Genomic DNA, 14609 nt, shown 5'->3' on the forward strand with positions numbered 1-14609 from the left:
AAATTGTTCGGTCGAACCATGGGTTTGTGCGGCCGAACTACGGGGTTGGTTCGGTCGAACCATGGGTGTGTTCGACCACACCTTTTCTAATTACAAAACCTCAAAAGTTTCTGACTCGAACTTCGACCGAACTCCTTTGGTTTGCTCGAACTTGATTAATTGCTATTTGCTCTGATTTTGGGCGCTTGATCGAAGTGAATTATTGCGATTTGTTGGCTACTACTGTTGCAGTGGTTTTGGCGGCTGACGGATTGCGAGTTGGCTGGGATTGGTGGCGAAATGGGAGGCGCATCAGGTGAGGTTGTTGGCGGTTTGTGAGCTGCGGGTTGCTGGGTGTTGGTGTATTGGAGGTGAGGTGCTGGTGGTTGTAGTTGTGGCTGGTCAGAGGTGCGGTTTATGGGAGCAGGGCAGTAGGTTGAGTTGTGGTGTAGGAGTGGTGGAGCAGGTTGTTGTTGTTGATGTGCGGTGAAGGGGGCTGATGTGTGGGTGTGAGAAGGTTGTTGCTGGTGGTTGTTTGGTGATGTTGGTTGCGGTTTATGGGAGCAGGGGATTGGTTGGTGATGGTGGTTCAGGTGTGGCTGGGTGTGGATTGGTGGTGGGTTTGGGTGGCTGCTGTGGTAGTTGGGTTGTTGTTGTTGGGGGAAAGCAGTGGTGGAGCTTGGTTCAATTTTGTGCCTCGAACCTCGGACCTTGAACCCGATCGACCACGGACCCGAAAACACCTACAACCAAAAACAACACGAGGGGATTTTTAAAAGATAAAATAAAATAAAATAAAATAAAATAATAAAATAAAATAAGATAAGATAAATAAAGTAAAATAAAAAGCTAAAACTAAATAAATAATAAAATAAAATAAAATAAAATAAAATAAAATAAACTAGAAACTAAAAGAAAATAAAATAAATAAAATGAGAGAAGAGGGAAATTATTAACTAAAACTACAAAAATAAACTAAAAACTAATAAAAACTACTAAAATACTCAAAATAAAGATAAAAGACGAGAATAAGCAACTAAAAGAAATAAAGAACATAATGGGCTAAATTATTGTAAAAAAAGCCGGAATGCAACTCAATAAACACCCTAAAAGTGACATAAAAGTCACTTATCAGCGAACCATCTCTTTTTCCTTGGGGGGATCCACCAAGAGCGCAGCTGTTTCCCCCTACCTACTTAAGTAAGTGGTGAAGCCTTCATTCTCTTTCTGTTTGAGAATGGAGAGTTCACGTTCAGAAGTCTTGGCCTTAATGTTATACTTGTAACAATTCATAAAGCTTTCAGCAACATCCTCCCAGGTCGCAACATGTTTGGATTCCAAAGAGTAGAACCACTGTTGACAAGCATGCTCCAAGGAAAGAAGGAACACTGTAGGGAAGAGTGTCACTTCTACTCCCTTAAGAGCCATGGTGGCAGAAAAAAGCCTTCAAATGGAAAAGCGGATTATTAGTAGGCTTGAACTTGGGAATGTCACCAGTGGAAAACTTCTCAGGGAGCTTGTCCCTTATGGACAAAGAGGCGACAGGTTGTTCCACATAAGTGAATTCTTTAGAAATCTTACTCATCTGTTCCTTAATCTTGTCCATTGCAGCGGCAGCGACATTGATTTGATTGTCTTGCTCTACCGTGTTGACTCTAGTGGTGAGTGTTTGCATCATGTTAGACAACATTTCAATTGTCCTGTTGATGTTCTCGATATCTTCCTTAGTAGTCCTTGGTTGAAAAAAGACTGGAGATGGATCTTCTGGAGATGATTGTGGTGGTTTCCTTGTACGCCTCTTTAGTATAAGAGGTTGTTAAGGTATTGACTCGAACCGTAACAATCTCCCCCTGCTCCTTGACCAAGTTCTGTGACACCGAAACAAACACACCTTTAATGACCAAACTTAACCTTAACCCATCCAGAAAAAATAAAAAAAAAATTGAATTTTGAAATTCTATTTATTTTTTGTTTTTTTTTTTAAAAAATGGGAGGATACTTTCCGACTTACTCCAAAAAAAAACGACGCAAAAGACTACCCTAAAATACGGTCATGAAATGGTGCACGACTAACGGAATAAAGTGTGTGAACACGACATGTGAGTGATTAAGTGAGGTTATGGACGCGTGTTATGACCGTACAGCTAGACATGACACCAAACTGGACACATAAACCACATATGTACGCATAAAAAACTGACAGGACAGTTCCCCTAGGCACCGTGTCACGGTACTGACTGTTGTGACACAGTGCAGTCTACCGTCAGACGGTAGAAAACTCCATGTCACGGCATTGTTCACTGTGGCGCGACAGGACTTGCCGTGACACGGTGCTCAGTTCCAGGTCTTTTTTGTGAGTTTTTCCAGATTTTAGTCAATTTTAGGTCCGTACTAATTACTATGTGGAATTAAAAACCCTCGGTCATAGGTGAAACAAAAAAGAGTAAACACATGATGGTTAGAAACAAACAAACCATGTAGCATTTAGTCACGATGATGTAAAAAAAGTTCGCAACCTGGGGTCAAGATCTATGTTCAACTATTGGTCAATTTTTGGGTGTCAAAAGGGTATCATGGTTAAGAGTTTGGACGCGTTAGCAAGGTAGCCTCCCTTGAGGGTGTATGCCAACGGGCGGCTCCGCGAGTTCGTGATGAAATCGAAATCGACTCCATGGTTTAGGTGGATTTAATAACTCGGATGAACCCTTATTGCCATGAGCGTTTTTGGGTTGATAGAGCTTAAATCCCCCGGGGCTAAGACGCATGTAGAACACACACGTTTTTTCAGAAAAATCGAAGGAAGTTGACTGTGAGAAGATAAAACAAGCCACCGGACTGATTTTAGGACTGCCGTGACACAGCAGGGATTCCCGTTCCACGGTACTGCACACCGTCAGACAGTGCACTGTACCACGACACGGCAGTCAGAAAATCTGACTGGTGCCCTGTTTTCCTTCGTACGCAATCAAGTTATTCGATTTCTCCTACGGGAAAGATCTAAATGCGACGTTAAAACGTCTATGCATATGCAAAAATTCCAAATTAATCACCGGAATATTTTTCAAGAATCTTTCAAGTCTCATCCACTCATCTTAATTAAATACCGATCACTCAAATCGATAAATAACCAATAATCCTCCCAAGTAGAGTCGCCAAATTGTAGGCGTCGTTCGAAGTGCGCCTACGTTAAAAGCATGTGGTGAATATGCTTGGCACTCTTAGAAAGTGGGAATTGACATATACGATTAAGGACAAGGAAAGTAGGGAGCCGCCAACAAGTTTTTAAGGAACTTGTAAACCGTTCACAGATCATAAAAGGCAAACACGATTAAGGGACAACGATAGGCAACAACGATTGACCCGTGAAGGTTACACCCCATTCATAATCCATGAGATTACTAACTCCATATGGTTCGGAACCACGAAAGGAGGATTGGGGATGATGGTACGAAGTGAGTCATGGAGTCACATTTGCCCGTATTGGCCTCTACTCGATTCTTATAGTGAAAAGCATTCCTGCGATCTCAAAGGCATACAAACAAAATATTCAATTTGCTCCAAACTATTATTATGCTAAATTGGTTGAATATTAATGCAACATATAATTCTAAAATATTAGTGATCACTTAATTTAACAACAAGATTAAAAAGGAACCTAAACCGGTCGTCCAAATTATCTTATTAGGCGTAATTTTCAATTACATATTCCCTTTAAACATGTAATATGGTGATCATAAATAATAGAATAGAATAAACATTAATATTGGAAGCAATTTAACAATAATTCTAACGATATACAATCGTTAGAAAAATAATAGAAATAAAAGGAAAATAATTCTTACTTTGATTCTGTTTGCTTGCAACTACAAAATAATAAATGAGTTAGTAACTTCAAGGAAATAATAATAAAACAATAATTAAATTAAATTAAGTAAAGTAGAACTGATTTTGGGCCAAACCCTCAAACGGTTCTACCTTTCACGCCTTGGCTTAAGGACAGAACCACGAGTAAAGTATGGACTCCTGGGAGTGCTTGAAGAAGGAAATTTGAAAGAATAAAGGTAGGCTAGTGTTTAGGCTAGAGCATAGACGAGAGAGAAAATATAGAATAATTGATGCCCCGTACATTAGAAATGAGGGGGTATTTATAGGAAAAATGTGCTGAGGGAACACACGGAACCCTAAAATGATAAAAACCCTAAAAAAGTATCCCGCAACACGGCACTGTGTACCGTGACACGGATATTCCCACTGTCAGACGGGAAAAATTCTCGTGACGCGGTGAACATTTGTGTGACGCGGGAAATATTTTAGGGTACGGGGAATAAAACGCGTGAAGGGTTTACGCGGAACAGACACGGAAACTCCCGTGTCACAGCAGGTTTCCCGTGTCACGGGAAATCCCACCGTCTGACAGGACTGTTTCCCGTGACACGGTGGACTATTGCCGTGACGCGGGAATTTTTTGTCCATTTTTCCGTTTAAATTCATTTTTAACCCTAAATTCGTTCAGCAGTTTAAGTGCCGATTGATAATTTCGGGCCATTTCTATTTTTATTATTATTTGGGCTAAAATAAGAAAATAAATAAAAGGTTTGGGCCAGAATAAATAATATAATAAAAAAAGGTTTGGGCTGAAATTAAAAAAAATCTATGCTTTGACCAAACATCAAGACTGATCCATGGACTATTCAGAAAAATGAATTCAATTAAACACAATTTAGTAAGCACTCTCGGGATTAAATACTAAACCCGACCAATAATGGCGGTGAAAGGTTGTTCATCATCGGGTTTGGTTTTGGGGAAACATTTTTAGGTGTCTACAGTATTACTTCTACAATTGCGAAGATAACAAAGTGTTTGTTGCTCGCGATGGTGTCTTTCTAGAAAAGGAATTCCTCTCTAGAAAGTCAAGTGGGAGTAAAGTGGTTCTCGAAGAAATTCGAGACGAGCAACAAATGGATGTGGATAACACCACATCAGAGGCGAGGGTGCATGAGTAAATTAAACATGCGTCGGAGCAAGCTAATTCGACTAGCGAGACTCCTATCGTCCTACTTGAATCTAATTCATGCGAAAATCTTCAAGGAGTTGGAGAGAATATTTCTATTGTTGCTCCTACTCCACGTAGGTCTGCCAGAATCAGAAACAAACAGTTTGTTGAGGTTCTGATAACTGAGAATTCTGAAATCTTCTTATTTGAGAATGAGGAACCTACAACCTACATGCAAGCTTTGGCGAGCCCGAACTCAGATAAATGGCTTGAGGCCATGAAGTCCGAAATGGAATCGATGTCTGAAAAAGAAGTTTGGACCCTAGTTGACTTGCCTAATAGGGTAAAACCTATTGGTTGCAAATGGGTTTACAAAATTAAAACAGACAAGGATGGAAATGCTTACATCTATAAATCAAGACTTGTTGCAAAAGGGTACAGACAGATTCATGGTATTGACTATGATGAAACCTTTTCCCCAGTAGCTATGCTTAAGTCCATTCGGATCCTTCTAGCGATTGCTGCATTTTTCGATTATGAAATTTTGCAGATGGATGTGAAAACCGCCTTCTTGAATGGGTTCTTGATAGAGGAAGTGTATATGATACAACCTGAGGTTTTTGAAGATCCAGAAAGTCCTAGAAAGGTATGCAAACTTTAGAAATCCATTTATGGATTGAAGCAAGCATCCAAGAGTTGGAATCTTCGCTTTGATAAAGCAATCAAACAATTTGATTTTATCAAAAGTGAAGAGGAACCTTGTGTATACAAGAAGTCTAGTGGGAGCAGCATTGCTTTCTTAGTATTGTATGTAGATGACATACTACTCATGGGGAATGACATACCAATGCTTGAGTCAGTCAAGGAATGGTTGAAGAGTTGTTTTTCCATGAAGGACTTAGGTGAGGCTGAATACATATTAGGGATCAAGATCCATCGAGACAGATCTCGAAGGATGATTGGATTAAGTCAAGAGACTTATATTGATAAGGTTCTTGATAGGTATTCCATGAAAGACTCTATGAGAGGATTTCTCCCCATGTCTCATGGCATTATGCTTAGTAAATCTCAATGCCCTAGCACGCCAAAAGAGATGAGACGTACTGTTGATAAACCTTATGTTTCGGCAATAGGGTCAATCATGTATGCCATGATATGTACAACGCCGGATGTTGCATATGCTCTGAGTATGTGTAGCAGGTTTCAGGAAAATCCAGGAGAAGCACACTAGACAGCTACCAAGAACATCCTTAAGTACTTGAGAAGGACTAAAGAAATGTTTCTAGTATATGGTGGCGAAGATGAGTTGGTTGTCAAAGGTTATACAGATTGTAGACATCTACTTTTGGCCTCCTGTCCCGACAGGAAGTGCATTGACGATAAATAAAGCCATCTTTGTGTTAGATCAAAGTGAAGAATACTTATGGATAACTGGTTAAGCCACAAAACACAAAAGACTAGCCTAAATAAAAGAACAAGGCCAATACAAGGTCCAAAAAACTAAACCCGATCATATTAGGGATTAAGCCCGTGCTTAAAACCCAATAACGACGGATTTAGAAGCGTCTAGGATAAAATTTAAGCTGCCGCGGAAAATGTCGCGCACATCTCACAAAGTCGCGCTCAACTGTCGCACGCAATTCAATTGCGCGCAGTACTCCACGCAACTTCTGGAGATACGCTCGCGAAAGATTCAGAATATCAAAATATTGGAAAATCGAATCTTACCATAGAGCCGCGCGCAAGACAAATAACTGCGCGCATCATCTGCACGTGACTTATTTACTTGCGTGACAGCCACGCGCAACTTATCCAGTTGCGCGCGACACCTGCTGCGGCAGAATGCTCTTAACCCTAAACTTAATCATTCCCTATGAATAAGACCCTAATCCGATGCTTAAACACACAGAAAATAACCTAAAACGCTGGCAGAATACTTGTGAACTTGTGCTTCCTAACCCTCTTGTCCTAAACACTCACCCCTTTGGTACCTTGTTACTACAGTGGAGGTTCCCCAACAAGAAGGAATCCATAAGTGTTCTAAACGGAGATCTAGCAAAGAGAAGTGGTAAGTTCCCGAGCACTTAGTTAAATCACATTTATTATCTTGTTTAAAAGAACCTTAATCAATTAATTAGTGTTGTTTGGTCACCTTTAAAATAATTAATTAATCAATTCCATATAGTATCTTTTGTTAAATAAAGATTAGAACTGAATAAAATAATTGTTGGTTGATCACTTAAGGCAAGGCAAATATTGTTTATTTTTTTGTTCTTTTCACGAATTTAATTAAATAAGAATAACGACCTTAAGATGCGATTCCCCTCTAAAGGGAACGTTATCTTAGTACCCTCGCTCCGAAACTCATTTCTGGTTTATGTAGACCAATTTGGGCATGGGTAAACTTATGATTCATGCTATATATCCCTTGAACTCTACTTGGGAGAAAGGCATGAACGAGGTTTATAGGTTTTGTAGGGAATAAATTTCAAGCGTTAACCCCTAGCTTGAACCCCGCTGTGATCATACACTAAAGTACGGTGGCGTCCAAAAGGGAAGAAGATAGAGCAAAAGAGTCGCCAACAAGTTTTAGGAACTTGTAAACCGTTCACAGGGTGAAGGTTACACCCCTTAACGATCCAAGAGATCGTCAACTCCATAAGGTCTAGAACCAAATAAGGGTTCGGGGATGAAGGTACAAATCCAACCTAAAAGAGATTGAACCTGCCCTAATAATAGGCCTCTACTTTATTCAGATTGTATTCATGTGCGCTTTCTAATTAACATGCAATCAATAGATTAACCCTAAACCTGTTTAATCTATGTTGGTTGAATATTAATGCACAAATAAACTATTATTGGCGATCACTTGAATTATAATCACAATTAACCCTAAACAAGATTATTAAATATCTTATTAAGCGTGATTACAAGTACCAAATTCCCTTTAAACATGCATAAAAGGGGTGATCAAGCAATAACAATAAATATCAAGCAACATGATAAATAACCATAATCAATCATTATAATAGTCATAATAATAATCGTAAATAAAATAATCATCATCAAAATAATAATAATAATAATAATATTCATAATCTTCATAAATTATAACAATTATAATCATATTCATGTTAATATTAAAGCATAATAATAGCAAGATCCTAGCTAGGTATGATACTAACAAGATTAATAACAAACCCTAGCAAGTCACTAAACAATAAAAATCAAACCTTTAACCCTAACATGATACTAACAATCATAAATATTAGGAAGAAAATAGGAAGCATCGTAACAATCATAATAAGCATATTTGATATTAAAATTACCCTAGACATGATACTAGAAATATAATAATAACAATATAAACATGATTTCTACATCATAACATCAATTAAAAATCATTAAAGCACTTACTTTGATACCTCGTACCTCTTTCTAATAACAAAATACACACGTTAGTAACTTCAAGGAAAATAATAAACAAAACAATTAAATTAAATAATTGAAATACAGATTTGGGACCAAACCCTCAGAATTAAACCTTTCACGTCTAGGGCGAAGGCAACTTCGAATATGGCAAGGTGTTTCTAAGTCTTGTGAATGCGGAATTTTGTATTTGAGAAAAGGCTAGTTTAGAAAAAGAGAGAGGGAGAATAATCAAGAAAATCTTGATGAGAGTTAGTGAATGAAAATGGAGTTTTTAATACGTTATTTATAGAGAAAATCAGCCAAAAAGATAAAATATCAGAACAGAGCACTTGGCGCACGCAAAATAGAGTTGGCGCACCTAAAACAGAGTTGGCGCCAGAACCAGCTTATTGGCGCCAGGCGCCAATAGCTAGCACCAGGCGCTAGGCCTGGTTCTAGGCGCTGATTTCAGAAATTCACGCGTTATTGTTTTTATCATATCTTTTGATCCGGAAGTCCAAATAAGGCAAATAATATGTCGTTGGAAATCTCTTGAAGTATACTTTCCAACCCAATTTAAAAAAGATTAAAATATTATGTAGATAAAAAGATATGGCCAAAATAGTGGAAGGGTGTCAGTTTTGGATAAAGTTTCATGTCTCATTCATATCTTTTTCGTTATAACTCGGATTTAATATTATAATATATCATTGGAAAGACAATTTCAAGATCTATCCAAACATATAAATTTGGATAAATATTATGAGGCACAAAAATAAAATCTGAATATATTCCACTTCGTACAAAACAAGGATTCTTAAAAGGAGTAGTTTTATTCAATTTCAAACTCTTTAAAACATAATTATCAATCCTAAATCCATTAGGATTTAAAAGAACCTCCTAGAGTATTCTAAAAGACTATAATCAATCCTAATAGATTTAGGAATGATAATTAATAATAGGCCCTCCTCTAGATCATTGGGTCGCATATAAAAACCAAATCGGGCCCAGTTTAGTATTTTGGCCATAACTTCCTCGATATTCATCGGAATTGGGCTTATAATATATCGTTGGAAAGGTCTTTTCAAACCCCATCCAACTACACCATTATTGGATCCTTATCATGAATTAACCAAACCGGATTGACTATTTTCGTAAAATAAGTTTTCAAAAACAGAGAGAAGAGAAAAGAATTAAAACTATCCGCAACACTAAACTTTCCACACTTTCACTTCATTCGATTATGATTCGACGTGAAAGGTACTCATCACTGGGTTTGGTTTTGGGGAGACACAAATGGGTGTCTACAGAAGCCCCCACTTTGACTGAGTTTGGAGAAACGAGAGTTTCGAAAACAAAAGTCAAAGTAGCGATAGGGACGGAGAATGATTCAGAATGTTCTGCGATCCTAAATCACTCTTGTAACGCCGATACCTGCAAACTAACGTTAACTAAACAGATAAAAGAGTTAAGAAACGCGTATCTTGCACCGTCGAGCACATGTTTCTGAAAGTAACCGATTTGATGTTTTGATGACCTCCTGCAAGCTAGAGAATGTCATCCCGCTTGAAAACCGCTACGCCCGCAACTGCTTTCAAATTAGAAGATTTTTTCGCCTGAAACGATCCTCCTCCAGTATGATAATATTCCACGTCCAAGGGAATACTATCGAAGATAGCTTCTCTTGAAACAATCCTCAGCTGTTTGTGAAAATTCTCCACAATCTAGGGAACGCCACCTTGCTGTTTCGATGTTCACTCATCTCTGAACAAAGAGCTTCTTTTTGATATGACTCCAATTTCCGCTGTGATAGTCTTCGAAAAGATCACTGCTTTTATCCTTAATGTTGTTATGCCAGTACGTCGGCGCTTTGCTGCTTGTGAACCAGTATGTCGGTGCTTTTGCTGTGATGACAATCCTCTTTCCTTTGGGAATAGTTGCCAACACAACTCCTGTATGATGTATGACAATCCGATTTAGGGAAAGTTGTCAAAGCCACGTAACAATCCATCCTTGGAAATGTTGCCACGATGAAGCGATAATCCGTATCTCGGAAAATTTGCCAAAATCCAATTTTGGGAAAAAGTTGCCAATGCTTCGTAACAATTTGTTATAAGAACTTTGCTACAATCGACAATCCGCATCTTGGAATGTAACTCTTAAAAGAAAATCCACTCTGGAAATTTTGCCAATGCTATGCAACAATCCTTTTGGGAAAATATTGCCACTATTGACAATCCGCGTCTTGGAACATTTGCAAAAAAGAGTCGACCGACAATCCACTTCGGGAAAATTTGCCACTTGCTGAGATGAATGACAATCCACGTTGAGGAACCTTTGCCAAAATTTATGATGAATAGAGACCTACAACAATCCTTTGGGAAATTTTGCCATAGGGAACTGGGTGTATGACAATCCAATCTCGGAAAACTTGCCAGCTAACTATGAATGTATGACAATCCGAACTTGGAAAAACTTGCCAAACAAAGAAGGAGCACGACAATCCACGCTTGGAAACCTTGCCAGAGATGACAATCCAATCTTGGAAAAATTGTCGTTTAAGAAGAATGCGCGACAATCCATATTTGGAAATATTGTCGTTTAAGTGCTTGCTTTTAAACCGATTGTAATGAGCCAGTGTTTTAGGCGCTTAAGCTAAGTGAGACGATCTTTCATCAGGTCGACCACTTATTGTGATTGTAATCAAAATAACTACTTAATCATGTCAAATTGCTTATAGGGGCTAACTGGCGTACCAAGGAACCCAAAATTGTTGTATGAGGTCGAAATCACCTTTCTGAGAGGCTTCGAGCTCTGTCGCTGCTGAAATATCTCTGGCGCCAAGAATTGACTCTGTCGCCGAACGTTGTGATAGGGTCTTCCCTATTCTGCTGTACCTGTATTTATTTTGACTATAAAACTTTGCCAATCTTTTTAATTATCTTAGGGTTGACCTAAGGTTTAGCATTGCTTGACTCATCGACTTGACACGAATCAAGGTATAAACTTGACTCGCTGATTGACTGACTCGAGGTTGACTCGACTCAAAGTGAAATGACACATGTGTTAGACTCATGACCCTTGTGTGCATAGTGTTGATTATGTGACTCGAAAATGCAAAAAAGCAAAAATTTTCCGTCATTTTTGTGGAGGGTACCGACTTTCTCCCGAAAAAGAAAGACGCGAAAAAAGAATCGATGTTTGAAGGTGCATGTTGAATGAGCTTAGTCAAATGTCATTTGATACTGTCTCTCAAGGTGCAAGGATTAATTCATCTTAGACTATCTCAATTGTTGACTCAATGATGAAAGTATTTGGGTAACTTAGGCATGGAGGCTAAGCACTTCATACTTCGTGATGCAATGACAATTATGATTGATGAGTGATGTGACAAGGCATGCTTCAGTGTTATGTTAAGATTTCATGACAAAGGGTTCCTAAGGGAAGTATATTTGGTCATGTATCTGTGCAGTGTGTGATAGTGACACTAAAGCTAGGCCGCAAAGGCTAAGTGTGTGGAAAGTATTATTTTTAGAAGAATCAAATGGGGGTGACTCTTAGGCTAGGTAAGCTAATGATGTAGGGATCAAGCCCCCAAGTCTAGATCTAAGTGAATAGAGATGAGCATTGGAGATCCCTTGATATGATCATGGTGTAAGTGTGTGAATGTGAATATGAATGCATGTTTATTACGGCCGCACCTTGTAGACACCTAAATATGTCTCCCCAAAACCAAACCCGTTGATGAATACCTTTCACCGCCATTATTGGTCGAGTTGAGTATTTAATCTTTGGAGTGCTTAAATTCATGTTCTATCTAATATATTTCATGAACCAACCCAATTTCTAGCTCATTTCCCAAAACCATAACCTATTTTTCACTTTTCGTGTCCACATCGCAAAACTGAGAGAAACTGATTTTATGGCTATAAAATTTTGATCCAATTATTATTTAGTTGGATAGGCCTTTAAATAAGCTTTCAAACCATATATCATAAGCCCAATTCTGAGCTATAACGAAAAAGATATGAGCAAAACACTAAACTCGGCCTAAAACCGATACCCTTCCACTAAAACGACCATATCTTAAAATCTACATATTATTTTGACTTGATTCTAATTGGGTTGGAAATTAGACTTGATAAGATTTCCAATGATATATTATTTTCCTTATTCCGAGTTACGAATCAAAAGTTATGATTATTTTAAAAACGGGTAAAAAACTGAAATTACCGCGCAGCAGCAAATATGTCGCGATGCGGCAAAAAATGACGTGTCACGGGACTTATTCCCGTGACACGGTGCCCAATTTTGTAATTTTGCTCAATTTTCCCCCGTGTCACGGTGCAATTTCCCGTGTCACGGTGCCTATTCCGTGACACGGGAATATTCCGTGTAATTTCCGCGTACTTTTTACACCGTGACACGGCATACTACACTGTGCCACGGTGGACAATGCCGTGTCACGGAATTTCTTCCCGTATCACGTGGCACGAGCGTAATCCCTAAACGCGTTTTCACTTCCCGTAACCTAAATATTTCCCGTGTCACGCAAATTTGTACCGTGTCACGGGAAAGTTTCCCGTCTGACGGTGGGATTTCCCGTGTCACGGTACACTTTGCCATGTCGCGAGATACTTTTTTAGGGTTTTTATCATTTTAGGGTTCCGTGTGCTCCCTCAGCACATTTTCCTTATAAATAGGACCCCCCTTTCTGCAGTTCGGAGCACCAATAATCATTCTCTCTCATCCAAGGAGTCTATACTTAACCCGAGGTTCTGTCCTTAAACCAAGGTGTGAAAGGTACAAATAACTGAGGGTTTGGAACAAATTAACTCTACTTTTTATTTAATTTAATTTATTAATTTTAATTTGATTTATATTTTTATTGAAGTTACTAACAGTTTATTCTTGATGTAGCAAATTAAAGGAACGCGCAGAATGTGAGTAATTAATTAATTTAATTACTCTTATTTTATTTTAATATTGCTAGCATCATGATTAGGTTATTTTATATTTGATTTGACTTGCAATATTATTGTTAAATTGCTTCCAATATTAATGGTAATTCTAATATTTTTATGATCACCATATTCCATGTTAAAGGGAATATGTAATTGAAAATCACGCCTAATAATATAATTTGGACGACCGGTTTAGGTTCCTTTTTAATCTTGTTATTAATTCAAGTGATCACTAATATTTTAGAATTTATGTTGCATTAATATTCAACCAATTTAGCTTAATAACAGTTTGGAACGAATTGAATATTTTGTTTGTATGCCTTTGACATCGCAGGAATCACTTTTCACTATAAGAATCGAGTAGAGGCCAATACGGGCGAATGTGACTCCATGACTCACTTCGTACCATCATCCCCGATCCTCCTTTCGTGGTTCCGAACCATATGGAGTTAGTAATCTCATGGATTATGAATGGGAAGTAACCTTCACGGGTCAATCGTTGTTGCCTTCGTTGTCCCTTTATTCGTGGTTGCCTTTATGATCCGTGAACGGTTTACAAGTTCCTTAAAAACTTATTGGCGGCTCCCTACTTTCCTTGTCCCTAATCGTATACGTCAATTCCTACTTCCTAAGAGTGCCAAGTGTTGGCGTTTGGTGAGTCCGACTCACCGCGGAAACAAACCCAAAACCAAAAAAAAGATCGCACTCGCAATAAAAAAAACCATAAATATAATTAAATTAATCACAAGATTAAGATAGGCTAATTACCTTTGACGCGTGCTTCGCTCCAGAATGAGCTCTTACTTGAAAGCTTCAAGTCCCGCTCACACGGAGACCTCCAACGAAGTCCACCCGCACCAATAAAACTGACTAGGTCCAATGTCTTGGGGTTAGCAAGACCCGACCAATAAAACCCGAGTAATTATATTGAGTTCAAAGGTTTTCACTAATTGTGATGCCTTTTTCAACTCTTACTCAAGCATCATTCCCAATGCCCATACTTGGGTATTTATAGGAAATGATGGGAGTATCATTTACTCTCCCATCAATGCGGGATAGTATGATTTTTCCATTTTATTTTAAAGCTAAAATAAAATTAATAATCAAGCTATTAATAAATCAACAAGTGGCAAACTCATGTTAGTGGTTAGGTGAGGACCACTTGGAGAAGGGGGGGCAAACTTGCTCCCCACTCCCTCTCCCATAACCGGCCACCTCACTCCACACACACTCAAGGACCACAAGCCACATGGCACCCACCC

The 14609-nt window shown here is 38.5% G+C and overlaps 1 protein-coding gene across 1 annotated transcript in view; it reads left to right on the forward strand.

The window, feature by feature from the left end:
- Window positions 1–478: 478 nt before the first annotated feature.
- The window catches only part of LOC110699996, a 37691-nt gene continuing 23560 nt past the window's right edge, over window positions 479–14609 (forward strand). The window contains exons 1-4 of the mRNA XM_021877482.1: window positions 479–572; window positions 5068–5315; window positions 5523–5618; window positions 5964–6159. Of these exons, the coding sequence (XP_021733174.1) occupies window positions 479–572; window positions 5068–5315; window positions 5523–5618; window positions 5964–6159 (634 nt within the window). The remainder of the gene's footprint in view (window positions 573–5067; window positions 5316–5522; window positions 5619–5963; window positions 6160–14609) is intronic.

This window comes from Chenopodium quinoa, unplaced genomic scaffold, assembly GCF_001683475.1.
Source record: "Chenopodium quinoa cultivar QQ74 unplaced genomic scaffold, ASM168347v1, whole genome shotgun sequence".
In the NCBI taxonomy this organism is placed as follows: Eukaryota; Viridiplantae; Streptophyta; class Magnoliopsida; order Caryophyllales; family Amaranthaceae; genus Chenopodium; species Chenopodium quinoa.